Source organism: Podarcis erhardii, assembly GCF_964252035.2.
Source record: "Podarcis erhardii genome assembly, chromosome: 7".
Taxonomy (NCBI): Eukaryota; Metazoa; Chordata; class Lepidosauria; order Squamata; family Lacertidae; genus Podarcis; species Podarcis erhardii.
Window position 1 is genome coordinate 89,426,975 of NC_138511.1, and position 17,552 is coordinate 89,444,526.

General features: G+C 52.3%; 1 protein-coding gene across 5 annotated transcripts in view; it reads left to right on the forward strand.

Moving 5' to 3' along the window:
• The first annotated feature begins 1,674 nt into the window (after positions 1 to 1,674).
• Positions 1,675 to 17,552, forward strand: part of MARK4 (microtubule affinity regulating kinase 4) — an 82,027-nt gene continuing 66,149 nt past the window's right edge. For all 5 annotated transcript variants that reach the window (XM_081868873.1, XM_081868875.1, XM_081868874.1 and 2 more), the window contains exon 1: positions 1,675 to 2,213. In XM_081868873.1, the coding sequence (XP_081724999.1) occupies positions 2,163 to 2,213 (51 nt within the window). In that variant the 5' untranslated portion in view covers positions 1,675 to 2,162. The remainder of the gene's footprint in view (positions 2,214 to 17,552) is intronic.

The window sequence follows — 17,552 nt, forward strand, 5'->3', positions numbered from 1 at the left end:
CTTCTCATGAGGTGGCCAAAGTCTTGGAGCCTCAGCTTCAGGATCTGTCCTTCCAGTGAGCACTCAGGGCTGATTTCCTTCAGAATGGAGAGGTTTGATCTTCTTGCAGTCCATGGGACTCTCAAGAGTCTCCTCCAGCACCAGAATTCAAAAGCATCCATTTTTCGGCGATCAGCCTTCTTTATGGTCCAGCTCTCACTTCCATACATTACTAGTGGGAAAACCATAGCTTGAACTATACGGACCTTTTCCTTCCAGTAGCACCTTAAAGACCAACTAAGTCAGTTCTTGGTATGAGCTTTCGTGTGCATGCACACTTCTTCAGATACGGTATCTGAAGAAGTGTGCATGCACACGAAAGCTCATACCAAGAACTGACTTAGTTGGTCTTTAAGGTGCTACTGGAAGGAATTTGTTTTGTTTTGACTATGGCAGACCAACACGGCTACCTATCTGTATACGGACCTTTGTTGGCAAGGTGATGTCTCTGCTTTTTAAGATGTTGTCTAGGTTTGTCATTGCTTTTCTCCCAAGAAGCAGGTGTCTTTTAATTTCGTGACTGCTGTCACCATCTGCAGTGATCATGGAGCCCAAGAAAGTAAGATCTCTCACTGCCTCCACTTTAAGAGGATCACTTTAAGAAAATGCTAAATGAGCGTTTTTGCCTTTGAGAACAAAGGCTGAACAAACCAGGCCAAAGAAACTGATTGTTAGCTGCCGCTGAGCAGCTCAGGTGACGGGCAGAGGCTCGCACACTTTTAATTACGTTAAAAAAAAAGGGGGGTCAAGGGAAGCTTCCTTGCCTTCCTCATTCCAGTAGCTGAGTGAAAGCTACGTGCGGTTTCTCAATGAAAAGCACTCTGCACATGCTCAGGAGCACGCTCTTCACTGCGCCTTCCCGCGGGTCGACATCCTGGCTTTGAAAATGGCCCCGATCTCCCTGCGCTCTCCTTTGCTTGGCGCCTTTGCTTCCCGTTTCCCTCTTGGCCCGGTCTTGGATGAAGCGGGGCGCTCTGCCCATGCTCAGAGGCACCCTTCCTTACCAACACGCGCCGTCCCCATTGGACCTGTGTGGTGTGGGGGGGGGGGAGGAGAGAAAGCTCCTTCTTCTGCTGGCGCTCCAGGGCGGCGTCCCTTTCCAACAAGCCCCATAATTTCCCGTGCGCCCTCGCCCCGCTGCGCGTTTTTACGCAGGCGGCGGCGGTGGCGACGGCGCCTTTAAGCGGCGCCCGCTTCCTCCGCCTGGCGTGTGTGAGTCGTCCGGCCCAGCCCAGCCTCCTCCTCCTCCTCCTCGGCGTCCTTTTTCCTTCCCCTTTTCCCCCTCTGCTCCTCCTCCTCCTCTTCCTCCCTCCTCGCGGTCTCCCGTCGGCGTTGGCAGGCTCCTGCGGGGGGCGCTCTCTTTCGGCTTCCTCCCCAAGCCCCCCTCCCCGCCCCGACCGCCTCCAGCCCGCCTGCCGATGGCGGGGAGCCCCGATGGCTCCCTCTCCGCCCGCCCGGAGCCCCGGCAGCCTTAGGTGAACCCCGCCTCGGCCGGCGCAGGAGCAGGAGCAGCGGCGACGGCGGCGGCAGCAGCAGCTGAGCCCCCGAGCTTTGTGCTGGCGGCGGCGGCGGCGGCGGCGGCAGCGACGGGAGGGGGCCTGCCGGTGGCTCGGATTGCGCCCGCCCGCCTTGGACGCCCGCATCCCGGGCGGACCTCTCTCCCTCCGCAGCCCTCCTCCCCGCTCGGGAGCCTTATGGGGGGTGGCAGGAAGCGCCTCTGCCCTTTCCTGCCTGCGGGGAGAACGCGGCGGCCGGGCTGGGCGCGCAGGCTCTGAGAGGCAGCCCCGGCACCAGCAACTGACCAGTGGCCTTTGCAGCAGCGGCGGCACCAGCAGCACCGGCGGCGGCAGCAGCCTGCCCCCCACCCCACTCCAAACATGAGCCCCCCCCTGGGGAAATAAGCCCCCTTTCCTCGGGGGCGCACGGAGCGCCTTTCGCCCTCTTCCCCCACCCATCGCATCTCCCTTTCCTGCGCCCTCCGTCCGTCCGTCCGTCCCTCCCTCCGCCGGCCCGGTGCTTGGAGGCTTCTATGAGTGTCCGCTTGGGGGGGGAGGCCAGCAGGAAGGTAGCCCCCCTCGCCCCCGCGGCGGCCCGGCTCCGGGAGGAGGAAGAGGAGGAGGACGATGTCTTTGCGCACCGCGCTGGCGACGGGCAATGAGCGCAATGCCGAGACGGTGAGTCCCATTTGTTTACCGGGCGCTGTGAGTGTGTGTGTGTGTGCGCGCGCGCGTGCAAGAGCCGGTGGGGTGTGTGTGTATGTGTGGGTGGGTGGACGGGGTGGGGTGGGGTCGGGGTGCGCCGGTGGCCCCTCGTTTGGCCGGTGCGCGCGCGCGCCCGCCGGCTAGCCAGATGGGGGGCTCGCTTTTGCGCCCCCAGCCACGGAGCTGGGCACTGCGGAATGACTGGCAAAGGCAGGAACCTTCTCTCCCCCCCACCCCCCACTGCCCCATCCCCCAATCACTAGGGCGGGCAGCAAAAATCATCACAGGCTTTTTTCTCCCATCGATCCGTTCCGGGACGGCTGATCCAAGCCCGGCGTTGTTTTCCGGAGGCGGCTCTCGAGGTGACCCACGGGGCCCGGCTTCTTGGATCTCTCTCTCTCCGGGGGATGGAGCGCGCGACCCCAAGACCTCCTTCACCCTCTTCTGATGCGGCCTGAAAACACGGGTGGATAAGCCGCAGGGGGAGGGAGGGGGGACACCCCACCCGCCTAACATTCTCCCTCGATTTGGCAAAGGATCCGCCCGCGAGGAAGGCCTGATGCCATCGGGGTGGGCATTGTGCCCAGCCCTGAATGCCCGTTTTGCTTCCTCTGGCCTGCTGTTGTTAGGTAACATTTGGGTCTGGGAGCCAGGAGGTTGGGCGGCTGTGGGTTGCGGTGGTGCCTGCCGGTCAGTTGGGCAGGGTGGGCTTTCTCCCATGCGCACCCGCCCCCCAGGTGGGCAGTCAGTAGGGGATATTCGCACTGCTGGTTGGCAGAGCCCCAGACAGATGCACCTGTGTGTGGAGGGAGGGGGGTCCTCTCTGAGAAGGCAAGGGGGTTCTGCTATTCTCCGCAGAGCAGCATGCGGCGACGGCTCGTTTTGATGTGATTCAAAGGGCCTTTGGCTGCTGTCCGTGGGGGCCCGGAGGGCAATCCTTTGTCAGCCATGGAGGGTTTAAGTGGGCGCTGTGGAGGCAACGTGCAAACACTCAGGCTGGGGCCTGTGTTCAGGATCCAGAAGGCCCTTACAGGCCAACACAGAGAGTGGGCAAGCTGTGAAGTCGAGGGATTCTCAGCCTTCATTCCTCTGCCCGTTGTGAACCCCCAAAAAACAGCACACCAAAGGCACCCCAGAGGTTACAAGATGAACGTTTTCCAAGCCAGTTTGTTCAGGGTGCTTGGTCTCTCTGCTCTCGGGAAAACGCTCTGTTCCAAAATATTATTCCTCAAGGCTGCAAGATGGATGGCTACTTGGTGGATATTGTGCGGAGCTCTGAATGGCCACATACTGACCCACAAGGCCCATGCCTCCTGCACGCAGCTGGCGGTAGCCTCTCCCTCTGCCAAAGTATGCCCAGTGGCACTACCAGAATCCTTCATGGCCAGCTCTACATCTTACTCTGAATATTAGGCATTTGGCCTTCCGGAAATTTAACACACGCATGCACACACACACGTACCTAGCCCTTATGATGGCTTAGATAAGCCAGGAAACGGAATACATAGCTTGAGATCTCGGGCGCTGCAGTGTGTTTGGGTGAGACAGAGCTCAGGGTGGCAGCGGAAGTTCCGGGGGTGTGAGTTTCCCCTTCCCCTCCACCCGTGTGGAGCAGAGGGTGCTGGGACAGGCATCCAGAGCGGCCTTTCTCAACCTGTGGGTCCCCAGATGTTGTTGAACTACAACTCCCACCACCCCTAGCTAGCAAGGCCAGAGCTCAGGATGATGGGAGTTGTAGTCCAACATCTGGGGACCCACAGGTTGAGAACTGCTGGTCTAGTGGCACCATCCTTGAGCGCAGGGGGTGAGAGAGGGCCGCCCCAGGTTATAAGAACATAAGAAGAGCCAGGTGCTGGATTAGGCCAGTGACTCACCCCCATCCAGCTTCATTTTCTGACTGTGGCCAGCCAGGTGTCTCTCCTGGAAAACTCTTGAGCGCAACTACAACTTTGGGGTATTTTTAAGCAGAGGTTAGATGGCCGCGGGTGGTGCTGTGGGTTAAACGACAGAGCCTAGGACTTCCTGATCAGAAGGTCGGCGGTTCGAATCCCCACGATGGGGTGAGCTCCCGTTGCTCGATCCCTGCTCCTGCCAACCTAGCAGTTCGAAAGCACATCAAAGTGCAAGTAGATAAATAGGTACCACTCCGCCGGGAAGATAAACGGCGTTTCCGTGCGCTGCTCTGGTTCGCCAGAAGCGGCTTAGTCATGCTTTCTGCTGGCTCCCTCGGCCAATAAAGCAAGATGAGCGCCACAACCCCAGAGTCGGCCACGACTGGACCTAATGGTCAGGGGTCCCTTTACCTTTACCTTTACCTTTAGATGGCTGCCTGTCGTGTATGATCTAGCTGAGATTCCTGCATTTCAGGGGGTTGGAGTAGATGACCCCTGGCGTCCCTTCCAGTGCCACAGTTCTGTGATTCCATGGCATAACTTTCACTGATCTTGGAATAAATTGCTTTGGGGTTAGGGGCCGGGAGTGGGGGGCACAGACCTAACTACAGAATGCAGTTCTCATGGATGAAAGAAGGAACCCCCCACAATTTCTGCTCTTTTAATACAATAACCCTAGTCTTAAAACATATGCTTTTGTTCTTACCCAGAAGTAAATCCACTGGGTCTTAACGACCAAAAAAGTATACAATAGGTTCTGGTTTTCAACTTTAAAAATCTCAGGTGAGCCACGGGCTTCCTGGGCATGACTCTCTCAGCCTCGGTTCCCCAGCGTGCGAAAATCGTAATGAGAGCAGCCTACCTCGCAGGCTCGTGGCAGGAAGGGACTGGAAGGGCTGTCACTCAGCGCTTGGCATGCAGAGGGTCCCTGGTAGCATCTCTGGGTAGGGCTGGGAGAAAGAGCCCTTGTCTGAAACCCCTGGAGAGCCCATCTAATCAATCAAGAGGGACAGAGATGAGCCAGTGGTCCGATTCAGCGTGAGGCGGCTTCCTCCGTTCCTCAAGAAGGAAGCGTCATTGGCCAGGCAAGCCGCAAATGTACATGGTGATGATAATGAAGATAGCAGTAATAGAAGAAATCTGTTATCCAGTCTGATAGGCGTGCGGTTCCAGTTGCATCTGGCATGCGTGTGTGTGTGTGAGAGAGAGAGAGAGAGAGAGAGAGAGAGAGAGGCCTGTCTTCCTTCTCCCCCAGACGGTTCATTGTGAAATCCAGGTCTTCAGCCGTCATGGCCCACGTGGCTTTGAACGCACAGGTGAGACCGGCTTCCAACCCAAACAACGCTAGTTCACACCTTTGCTGTTGTCATCGGAGCCGTTCTCGCCAACAACAAGAGCTCCTCTCTGTTGCAACCACCACCACTGCTGTGTTTCCATGGAAGCGAAATCCTTGCCACGGCAGCCACGTGGGCCTCGCCCCACAGCCTGTCCTCGGTGGCAGCCACGCTCAAACTCGCAGGGCGGTGGCGAGGGGAAGGGTGCCTCTGAGCATGCGCCAAGCCCTCAGTGCCGAGCTTGTCTCCGCCCGCCTGAGTTGGGGGCTCTGGGGCTCTGCAGAAACAATCCCTGCGGGTCAAGGACAGCGATGGCCACCGACACGGATGGCTTTGAAAGCGGATTGGGCAAGTTAACGGAGGGCAGGGCTATGGTTTTCTCAGGTAGAGAAGATGCAGTCCTGGTCCTTGCGGTTGGCAGGTATTGCAAAGCCAGGATGAGGCCTTCTCCTCTGCCGGAATCAAGGGAGTGGGAACTTCCTCCTCCGTTTCAACAGCTCTGAGGCTCAAACCCTGAGATGCAGCCATTGACCTCAAGGACTCTCAGCCGGAGAATATTTCTCACCCCGCTGATCCCTAGGCCTCGGCATGGCTGCCCACTGCTGACCTGCTCCTGACATATTTGGTTTATCCTCCTGGCCTACTTCGCATGGTTGTTGTAAGCATTTCGGAGGTGGTTATGTGAAGTCTTTTACACGCGCAGAAACTAAGCATGAAGAAGATTATGACGGTGGATCAGTTTAGGGGGCACGTGTAAGGGCCTCCCCAGAATTTCTTTGACCTCCCAGCCAACAGGGAGTTGTAGCCTGTGCACATCTAAAGGGTCAGGGTTGGGGAAATCTGATGTCAGGCCACATCACACCATGCAGTGGTACCTTGGGTTACAGACGCTTCAGGTTACAGACGCTTCAGGTTACAGACTCCGCTAACCCAGAAATAGTACCTCGAGTTAAGAACTTTGCTTCAGGATGAGAACAGAAATCGTGCTCCGGCAGCAACTGGAGGCCCCATTAGCTAAAGTGGTGCTTCAGGTTAAGAACAGTTTCAGGTTAAGAACGGACCTCGGGAATGAATTAAGCACTTAACCCAAGGTACCACTGTACTTCTTAACTTCTCCGATTCCACTTCAAAGAGTCATGGCTTCTCCGCCCCCAAAGAATTCTGGGAACTGTAGTTTAAGGATGCTGAGAATTATTAGGAGGCACACACCCCCATTCCCCTCCCAGAGCCACCAGGCCCAAAGCTTGTTTGTTTATTGCACTGATAAACCACCTTCTTCTCAAGTGACTTATGTGTTTCTCTTCCTCTTTGTTTAATCCCCGCAACAACCCTGTGACGTAGGTTAGTCTGAGAGAGGCGGCGACTGGCTCAAGGTCACCCAGTGAGCTTCCTGGCTGAGTGGGGATTCGAACCCTAGTCTCCCAGGTCCTAGTCCGGCACACTAACCACAACACCACACTGGATCTCATTGGGAAGAGGATTTGAGGGTTAAACCTCTCTGAGAATTGTAGCTCGGGGCAGTGTTTAAAATTCCCCAGGCGCCAGGTGTGTGTTGCTATTGCCACGGGTCCAGTTGCAAGTACGAGGAGATTTCTGAGTGCCAGGTTTGGTTAAAGGTAAAGAGACCCCTGACCATTAGGTCCAGTCGTGGCCGACTCTGGGGTTGCGGCGCTCATCTCGCTTTATTGGCCGAGGGAGCCGGCGTACAGCTTCTGGGTCATGTGGCCAGCATGACTAAGCTGCTTCTGGCAAACCAGAGCAGTGCACGGAAACACCGTTTACCTTCCCGCCAGAGCAGTACCTATTTATCTACTTGCACGTTGACATGCTTTCGAACTGCTAGGAGCTCACCCCGTTGCAGGGATTTGAACCGCTGACCTTCTGATCGGCAAGTCCTAGGCTCAATGGTTTAGACCACAGCGCCACCTGCGTCCCTTCCAGGTTTGGTTGCCACAGTTTAAAAAACCTCTGCCTTAGCCCATAGGTAATACCATTTCCATTTCCACTGTGGTTTTCTCTTTCCTGAACACTGGGACAAGTGAATTGTTGTAAGAGCAAGCTGCAGCCAAGCTGTGTACTTGAGATCATAGAATTGTAGCATTGAAAGGGACCCTGAGAGACATCTAGTCCAACCCTCCCGGTGAACAGACATTCCGTTGTGGCGACCGCAACCTAGGTTTAAGGTGCTATTTGGCACCTAGCTTATACACCTGAGCTCCTAACACTAGCTCTGGAGTGTGTGTGAACTGGGGTCTCCCAATGTCTCTCAGCGGGTGGCGCTGTGGTGTAAACCACAGAGCCTAGGACTTGCCGATCGGAAGGTCGGCGGTTCGAATCCCCGCGATGGGGTGAGCTCCTGTTGCTCGGTCCCTGCTCCTGCCCACCTATCAGTTCGAAAGAACGTCAAAGTGCAAGTAGATCAATAGGTACTGCTCTGACGGGAAGGTAAACGGCGTTTCCGTGGGCTGCTCTGGTTCGCCAGAAGCGGCTTAGTCATGCTGGCCACATGACCCGGAAGCTGTACACTGGCTCCCTCGGCCAGTAAAGTGAGATGAGCGCCACAATCCCAGAGTCATTCACGACTGGACTTAACTGTCAGGGGTCCTTTACCTTTAATGTCTCTCAGCACCCTCAACAAAATTGCACTTCCCACGATCCTTAGGGGGGAAGCAAGCCGTGACTGTTTTGAAGTGGTGTCGTGGTGCTTTAAAGGCATGGTGTGAATGTGGCCGTAGAGTGAGGCCAACCCACAGCTGCTGCCTGCCTGTGCACTGTGTCCTTAGCCTTGTTCCTTTGGTGGTGCATTTATATGCCGCTTCGTGCCGAAATCTCTGTGCCTCCCTTCTCCAATGAGGCGGTCGCTGTGTTGCGCTGAGTGTCGGCAACCTCCCCGCAGCGTGAGGTGACCCGAGTGCCATACCGGTTTCTCTTGAAATTGCAGCTGGTTTTGCGGCCTCTGCGCGCAGTTGTCTTTCGGGGTGAGGTGTCAGGGCAGGGCCCTGCTTCCTGGCCGGCCTCCCTGCTCTGTTGATCTTCCTGAATGAAGAAGCCGATAGCATTTCATCAGTTTGGTGGAAAGCACAGCTCTCCTCCCGCAACCTCGGCCAGACGCTTGGGCCCACTACCCCCCAAATCCGCCGGGCTCCTGTTGCGGCTTGAGGGCTCCCTCTGCACGGAAACATCCGCGGCTGTCTGGGCGGGAGAAAGCCAGATTCTGCCCCAAGGAAACTGGAATCCTGCGCTCAGCAGAAATCGCGTGAGTCAAGGGAACTTAATGGGGCCTGTTTGTTTGCTCCAGGGTTTCCCCTTTTAATAACTGTGATGGCTTCGTCAGGAAAGCAAACCTGTACTTTGAGTTTTTTATTTATTTTTTAAAAAGTGGGGGCTGTTTTGCTCCCCAAGGAAAGCCCAGGGTAAAGCGTACCTTTTTACTGGGACAGCTTAGATTGGCGTGAGAACATCTCAGCCCTTGAGTTGTGTGGAAGTTTTCTTTGGGAAGGACGCCAATGTTTATATCTCCAAAGCTATACAAATATATATATTTCAGTCTTGTCTCTGCGTCTCCGAAAAAGCCAGGAGCTTTTCAAACTTGAGTGTCGGCCGGAATGTCTCATCCAAGTCTTGGGATTTGCTAGGTGATCTTTGAGTCTCACGCTGCCTCTTGAACCTCGGTCTGCGATGTTGGCAAGGCTCCTGGACTACCCTACAGGGCTCTACGGAGACCGTGGTGGTGTTTGTGAAGTATGTTGAACGCTGTGGAGTGCTCGATGAACGCTGAATGTGCTTGTATTTGGCCTAATCTCTCTTTCGTTCTCCAGTCCCAACCTGGTTATTGAGTTTGGGGTGGGTTTAAAAACTCAGCAAGCAACCATGGCAGTGAAGCGGTGTTGTTGTTGTTGTTTAGTCGTTTAGTCGTGTCCGACTCTTCGTGACCCCCTGGACCAGAGCACGCCAGGCACTCCTGTCTTCCACTGCCTCCTGCAGTTTGGTCAAACTCATGCTGGTAGCTTCGAGAACACTGTCCCACCGTCTTGTCCTCTGTCGTCCCCTTCTCCTTCTACCCTCCATCTTTCCCAACATCAGGGTCTTTTCCAGGGAGTCTTCTCTTCTCATGAGGTGGCCAAAGTCTTGGAGCCTCAGCTTCAGGATCTGTCCTTCCAGTGAGCACTCAGGGCTGATTTCCTTCAGAATGGAGAGGTTGGATCTTCTTGCAGTCCATGGGACTCTCAAGAGTCTCCTCCAGCACCAGAATTCAAAAGCATCCATTCTTCGGTGGTCAGCCTTCTTTATGGTCCAGCTCTCACTTCCATACATCACTACTGGGAAAATCATAGCTTTAACTATACGGACCTTTGTTGGCAAGGTGATGGCTCTGCTTTTTAAGATGTTGTCTAGGTTTGTCGTCGCTTTTCTCCCAAGAAGCAGGCGTCTTTTAATTTCGTGACTGCTGTCACAATCTGCAGTGATCAGAGCGGTGTTAGAAACTCAAATATATAAGCTAGGAGCCATATGACTCCTTAAACCAAGGTTGCAGTTGCCAAAAACAGAATGTGTAGTTGCCATTTAAGGGCAAGATGGCTCTCAATTCTTATTTTTCGAATGGTGGACTGACTGTGATTGATTCTCAGTTAAACATCTGGCTAGTTCAGATGACAACCTTGAGCTAGGACACAAACTTTGAGAATTTAAAGAAGAAAATCAGTTCATCCAGGGACAGTCCACATAGATATTGGCCTATTCCAACCTCTTTTTCTTAATGGCGACTTCTTCTGCTCAGTCTGCACAGAAAAAGCAATTTGGTTCCAGAAATTCATTCTAGTTGTGCAGATAATATGTAACCGATACAGTTCTACAGGATGTGGTATTAGTGTGTGAAAACAGTCCAGATCCAATGATCCCCAGATGGTGGAGATGTTAGGCACTATCCTGGCCCCTAGGCATCTTCACTTGGTCTCATGTGATCGAAGGTAAAGGTAAAGGGACCCCTGACCATTAGGTCCAGTCATGGCCGACTCTGGGGTTACGGCGCTCATTTCGCTTTACTGGTCGAGGGAGCCGGCGTACAGCTTCTGGGTCCTGTGGCCGGCATGACTAAGCCGCTTCTGGCGAACCAGAGCAGCACACGGAAACGCCGTTTACCTTCCCGCCGGAGCGGTACCTGTTTATCTACTTGCACTTTGACGTGCTTTCGAACTGTTAGGTTGGCAGGAGAAGGGACTGAGCAACGGGAGCTCACCCCGTCGCGGGGATTCGAACTGCCGACCTCCTGATTGGCAAGTCCTAGGCTCTGTGGTTTAACCCACAGCGCCACCCGAAAGCCAGGTGCAAAATGCGTCTGGTTCCTGGCTAATTTTGAACACTGCAGTGAAGTAAGAATGGAAGCCTCAGTACATACTGGGCATGGCAGTTTGGGGAGGGGGCTTTGAGGACAAGGTTTACTACGAGGGGATAATCAGGAAACTGTGCGGTGGTTTGGCTTGGCGAAGGGCAGGTGTGGCATGTCAATTTCTGAGCATCTCCGCTTGCGTCTAGAGACAGATTTTGCAGAGCTCGACCTATTCACCTACACCAGGTACTGAGCCGAAAGGGCGCTGCGACAATGATGTAGAATGGAAGTCAAGAGGCAGGGGGGTGCCGAATTTTGGCATCTCACAGGGCGCTGCTGAAATTTGAAAGCCCAGAGTCCAGCACTGGTCCAGAGCTGTGTTCTAGGTAAAGTGTCACTGAGATTAGGCTAAGAAGCACCAGTCTGAAACTGAAGAGGGGTAGGTGTCGTGCAGACTGTGTGTGTTGCCAACACATAGTTAATCTGTGGAACTCACTCCCACTGGAGGCAGGGATGGCCCCCAACGAGGATAGCTTTAAAAGAGGATAGGACACGGAGGAGAGTGGAATTGGTGGCAACCAGCCATGATGGCTCTGCTCTGTCACAGGCAGCGATGTTTCTGAATCCCTGTTGCTTGAAAGCACAGAAGGGGAGCATTCCTCTTGCCCACGAACGCTGCTTCCTGGTTTCCCGCAGGCATTTGCTTGGCCGCTGTGAGATCTGAATCCTAGGCTCCATGGGCCATGTGCAGGATCTTCTTACGTTCTTAATGCTCAGTTCAAGTTCCCCCTGCCTGGAAGATGCCAGGACCGTGGAGAAGGAGAGAGCCTTCTGCGTTGTTGTGTGAGGACCAAAAAGCTTCCTGAGCCAGCCATCCCCTTCTCTGGGTTCCTTGCCCATCCCCTTGGCTGCCAGGGGAAGATTCATCAGATCCACCTGAATCCTACAATCCCCGCTTGCTTTCTCCCTGCCTGAATTGCCCAACCTGTATATCTTTCAGTCAAATTACCTGTGATTTGGCTTGGACTCGATGAGCCTCAGGAACCCCATTTTGCCGCTCCACAATTCTATGTTAGTGGAAGCTGTTTGGGTAGCTTCCGTGGTCGTTTCCAATTTTTTTGTGCAACGTCTAATGTGCATTTGGTTGTGTTGTTGTTTTTTGAATTTCACACAGTGCAGCGCCTTCAATCCTCCTCTGCCTCGCCTTGAGCAGATTCTAAATGAATAAATCCCCTCTCTCTCGCATGCAACACAAAAGTAGCCTCCTCCTTTGCACACCTGTGTGTGTGTGTGTGTGTTTGTCCGTCCCCTGCTGGCACCCAGCACATTCCCTCGCCCTGCCCTCCGTTCCTTGTGGCGCACGGCGTGTTGTCTTCCAGTGCATTATTGATGGGCTTTGAGGTGGAGGTTGCAGAGGAGAGTGGGGTGGGTGGGCTGTGTGTGGTGCTAGCCCCCCCCCTTGCTAGCCTGACAGGCGTCCTTCCTCGGCGTCCCACAATGCAGCGAGGCATTCCTGAATAACCTCCCGTGGGAATGCAGAGCCAGCTTTTCAGAAAGGCCAGGCTGTGACGGCGAGCATGTTAACAACACCAACTCTCCCACCACCCCCCAAAAAATATTTCCCAGGCGGCACAAAAACCCACAAATGCCAGGATGTGGTTTTTTTTTCCAGGGTTTGTGCGCAAGATAAGCTTGCAAATAGGTTCTCCCCCCGTTCCCCTGTCACCTGCCTCCGTCTCCAGAACCATCTATGCCCTTTCCTTGCTGGGGAGCGAGCCAGATTCCTGGTCTGCGCACCCCCTGGAGACCCGGCTAGTTGCGTCCCAGAATGCATTGCTGCCGGCCAGCGCCGTCTCCTCTGGTTCACGTTGGCACCTGTTGCCTAGGGCGCTTAATTTGGGGAGATTTCTAATCCTCCTTCCCACTGAGTCTCTCTCTCTCCTTTATTTTGCAAAAGTAAAAAAAAACCAAAAAAACAACAACCCGAAACCACCAAAATAAGTAATTGGGAGTCTGGAGCTTTGATTTGGGCTGAGTTTGGCCTCTTTTGAGTAAGCCAAGGCAGTGGGGCACTCCCAGAATGAAAGATCACCTGCCTGGGGCTTTGGGCTGAATGTTAGCAGAGTCCCCTTTTGGGAATCGCACCTGTTTTGCTGGGAATGGATTCTGGTTCGAGAGGGCAAGAGACATGGGTGGTGTCGGTTTGTTGTTGTTTTATGCTCTTGTTTTCCACTTTCTTCTCCAAAGAGCTCAAGATTGGTGTACGTGGTTCTTCTGCCCCCTCCTCATATAATCCCCACGAAAACCCTGGGAGGTAGGCTGGGCTGAGAGAGGCAGTGATTGGTCCAAGATCACCACCTCGCAAGCTTCATGGCCAGGCAAGATTTGAACCCTGGTCCCTCCCAGGCCCATGTCCAACAATAAATATATATATATTTTTGAGATTGAAGGTACAGTGGTACCTTGGGTTAAGTACTTAATTCGTTCCGGAGGTTCGTACTTAACCTGAAACTGTTCTTAACCTGAAGTAAAGTTCTTAACCTGAAGCACTATTTCGGGGTTAGCGGAGTCTGTAACCTGAAGTGTATGTAACTTGAAGCGTATGTAACCCGAGGTACCACTGTAAAGGTAGAGGGACCCCTGACCATTAGGTCCAGTTGTGGCCGACTCTGGGGTTGCAGCGCTCATCTCGCTTTATTGGCCAAGGGAGCCGGCGTACAGCTTCGGGGTCATGTGGCCAGCATGACTAAGCCGCATCTGGCGAACCAGAGCAGCGCACGGAAATGCTGTTTACCTTTCCGCTGCAGCGGTACCTATTTATCTACTTGCACTTTGACGTGCTTTTGAACTGCTAGGTGGGCAGGAGCAGGGACCGAGCAACGGGAGCTCACCCCGTCGCAGGGATTTGAACCGCCGACCTTCTGATTGGCAAGTCCCAGGCTCTGTGGTTTAACCCGCAGCGCCACCCGCGTCCCATTAAAGTATTAATTAAAGAGATTAAAGCAAATAAAGAAAACTAGGAAAAGGGCAAAAGAAAGTTGATATATAAGAGTTTGGCACTATTAACCGCTGCACCACCCTTGGGAAGAAGAAGATGTACAGGAAAACACATAACCAGCTCTGTCGAAAGCAGGTGAACCTAGGAACATAGGAATCTCCCTTATACTGAGTACACCATTGGCCCACATTGATGGCTACACTGACAGGCAACAGAGGGGCTCCAGGATTTGAGGCAGGGAGGCTCTGCCAGCCCTGCCTGGAGAGGCCAACGGGGATTGAACCCGGACCTTCTGCTTGCAAGGGAGATTCTACGTCACTCACCTTCCCCTTGAAAACCAGGTGGACTTAAAATCCACCATGCCATCCGCACTGCCTATGGTTTCTGCTGAGATTTAGGTATGTGTCCTGCTTGTTCTCGCTGGACAGATAGCCTGTAAATGTTGGCATAGCCCAAATACTATATATATACTATATATATACTGTGGTATATATATATAGTGTGGTCCTTATTTGCCCTCCCTGTTTTATTCTCGCAGCAACAATTTGAGGAAGTTTATGTTGAGAGAGTGTTTGTATATATAGTGTTTGTGTGTGTGTGTGTGTGTGTGTGTGTGTGTGTGCGCGCACACACACACACACACACACACACACACTGGTACCTCGGGTTAAGTACTTAATTTGTTCCGGAGGTCCGTTCTTAACCTGAAACTGTTCTTAACCTGAAGCACCACTTTAGCTAATGGGGACTCCCGCTGCTGCTGCGCGATTTCTGTTCTCATCCTGAAGCAAAAGTTCTTAACCCGAGGTAATATTTCTGGGTTAGTGGAGTCTGTAACCTGAAGCATCTGTAACCCGAGGTAGCACTGTAAATAGACACACACAATACACACACACACACACACAGTGGTACCTCAGGTTACAGACGCTTCAGGTTACAGAGTCCACTAACCCAGAAATAGTACCTCAGGTTAAGAACTTTGCTTCAGGATGAGAACAGAAATTGCGTGGCGGCGGTGCAATGGCAGTGGGAGGCCCCATTAGCTAAAGTGGTACCTCAAGTTAAGAACAGTTTCAGGACCTCCGGAATGAATGAAGCTCTTAACCTGAGGTACCACTGTAATCAGTGTGGCACACGTGGTCCTTCTTTGCCCCCCCCCCCCCGTTTTATTCTCGCAGCAACAATTTGAGGAAGTTCGGTGGAAGAAGATTGGAAAAAAATTATTAGCATATCTTCAAAAATATTGTAAAATTAAGGAATGTTAGAAAGATGTTGGAAAAAGAAAATTAGGTGGTTTTGGTAGAAATAATATAAAGGATTAAGTAAAAATGAGTTGATGAACTTGATGAAAGAGAGGACGTTAAATTATAATATAATAAATTAAATTACTTAAATGAAAATAAGGTTGGAAGGATTTGCTGAAATAACGATTTGAACTAGAATACAAAATTGGGAGGTGAGGGGAGGTCAAGGAAATAAGTAAAGGAAGAAAGTTATGTAAAGGTTTAATCAGTTCTTTTTATATTTTTAAGTGAATGTATTTTTCATTTTCATTTTTATTTTCCTTTTTTGTTGTTGTTGTATTCTTCTTTTGTATTTTGTATTGTTCTTTTTTCTTTTTGTAACTTTTAAACTCTGAATAAATATCATTTTAAAAAAATATTTGAGGAAGTTTATGTTGAGAGAGAGAGAGAGAGAGACTGAAGCAGGGGTTCGAACTCAGGCCTCTCCAGCCCTAGACCAGCACTCTAACCACTGCTACGGCTTTCTTAGCTAAGTCCTCCTATCAGCTTGTGAAGCCAGAACTCTGTGATCCAGGGAACAACTCCTTGTTGCCAAATGGAGTATGCAGAGAAACCAAAGGGCTTTGTTCGTAAGGGCTTCAGCAGGGGTACAAAAACATTTGCAAACTTCAGGGCCTGAGCAGAGATTAAAGAGCAGCAGGAGGAGGCAAGGCTAACTCTGTTTTTTTTTTTTACACATGCCCCACAAACTTTTATGCACTTCCTACTCTCTTTAGCCACACACCCCACATTTCCTTCCTGCCTCCCACCAGCCTGAACTTCTGTAATTCTAGTTCACAGCCTATTTCAGTGCCGAAATGATCAGCATGCAGTTAACCCGTGGAACTCCCTGCCACTGGAGGCAGCGACGGCTATCCACTTGGATGGCTTTAAAAGAGGACCGGGCAAATTCACAGAGGAGGAGAGAGCTATCCAGTGTCTGCTTGCCAGGATGGCTCTGCTCCGACTCTGCGGTCGGAGGCAGCAGTTGCTGGAATCCACAGGAGGAGGGGAGACTTGTGTTCGAACCCTGCCTGAGGGTTCCCCACGATGGGCATCTGGTTGGCCACTGTGAGAACTAGATGGGCCTGATCCAGCGGGAGAGGAGATGGAGGCGCAGAGGGCAGGGTTATCAATAGCTCCTGGTCATGATGGCTGCCAAGATCAAAGCAGTGCTAGGAACCCCAATATGAAAGCTAGGTTATGGTCAACACAACAGAATATCTGTTTGCCAGGGGGTTGGACTAGATGACTCATGGGGTCCCTTCCAACACGCTAACCACCGCACCAAACCGACTAGCTAGGCCAGGGGTAGGCAAACTAAGGCCCGGGGTCCGGATGCAGCCCAATCGCCTTCTCAATCCGGCCTAAGGACGGTCCGGGAATCAGCGCGTTTTTACATGAATAGAATGTGAGCTTTTATTTTAAATGCATCTCTGGGTTATTTGTGGGGCCTGCCTGGTGTTTTTACATGAGTAGAATGTGTGTTTTTATTTTAAATGCATCTCTGGTTTATTTGTGGGGCATAGGAATTCGTTCATTTCCCCCCCCCCCATATAGTCCGGCCCCCCACAAGGTCTGAGGGATGGTGGACCGGCCCCCTGCTGAAAAAGGTTGCTGACCCCTTAGCTAGGCCTTTGGTCTGATCCACCTTCTGGACTTCTTGAAGTCCTGATGGGGTTTGGAGAGCATCGTATGGACCTGCAGCCCTCGGTTTCCTTCTCCCGATGTAGGTTTTTTTTTACTTGAAAGAACCGAAAAGTAATTGACAGGTGCCACTTGCAATGAGAAAGTAATGTGGGGTGCACATTCTGCCCAGACGCTGAGGTCCAGCGCTGAGGGCCTTCTGGCGGTTCCCTCATTGCGAGAAGCAAAGCTACAGGGAACCAGGCAGAGGGCCTTCTCGGTGGTGACACCCACCCTGTGGAATGCCCTCCCTTCAGATGTCAAGAAAATAAACAACTGTCTGACTTTTAGAAGACATCTGAAGGCAGCCCTGTACAGGGAAGTTTTTAATGTGTGACATTTTAGTGTATTTTTGGTCTCTGTGGAAGCCGCCCAGAGTGGCTGGGGAAACCCAGCCAGATGGGCGGGGTACAAATAATAAATTATTATTATGATTATTATTATGAAGTTCACTGTGCAGAATGGAGCAGGCTTTTGGTGGTTCCAATTTTTTAAATCATTTTTATTAATATTCCAATTAAAAAATCCAATTAATATATCCAGTCATAATCCAATTAAAATAAAAAACTAAAATATAATTATAATTATTGATTTTTCGGAGCTCCCCATAGTCTGGACCTCTGAAGCATATCACCACATCTCAGTCCTGCCTCTCCTTGGTGGTTCCAAGTTACCCCACTTAATTTATGGCTTTGGGGAGTACAGCCGTGGGCTCCGAAGTCGGCACCTCCTGGCCCCCAAACAAGTTGCCATCTTATCAGCCGCTGCCTCCCAAAGCAATCTCCGCTGCCCC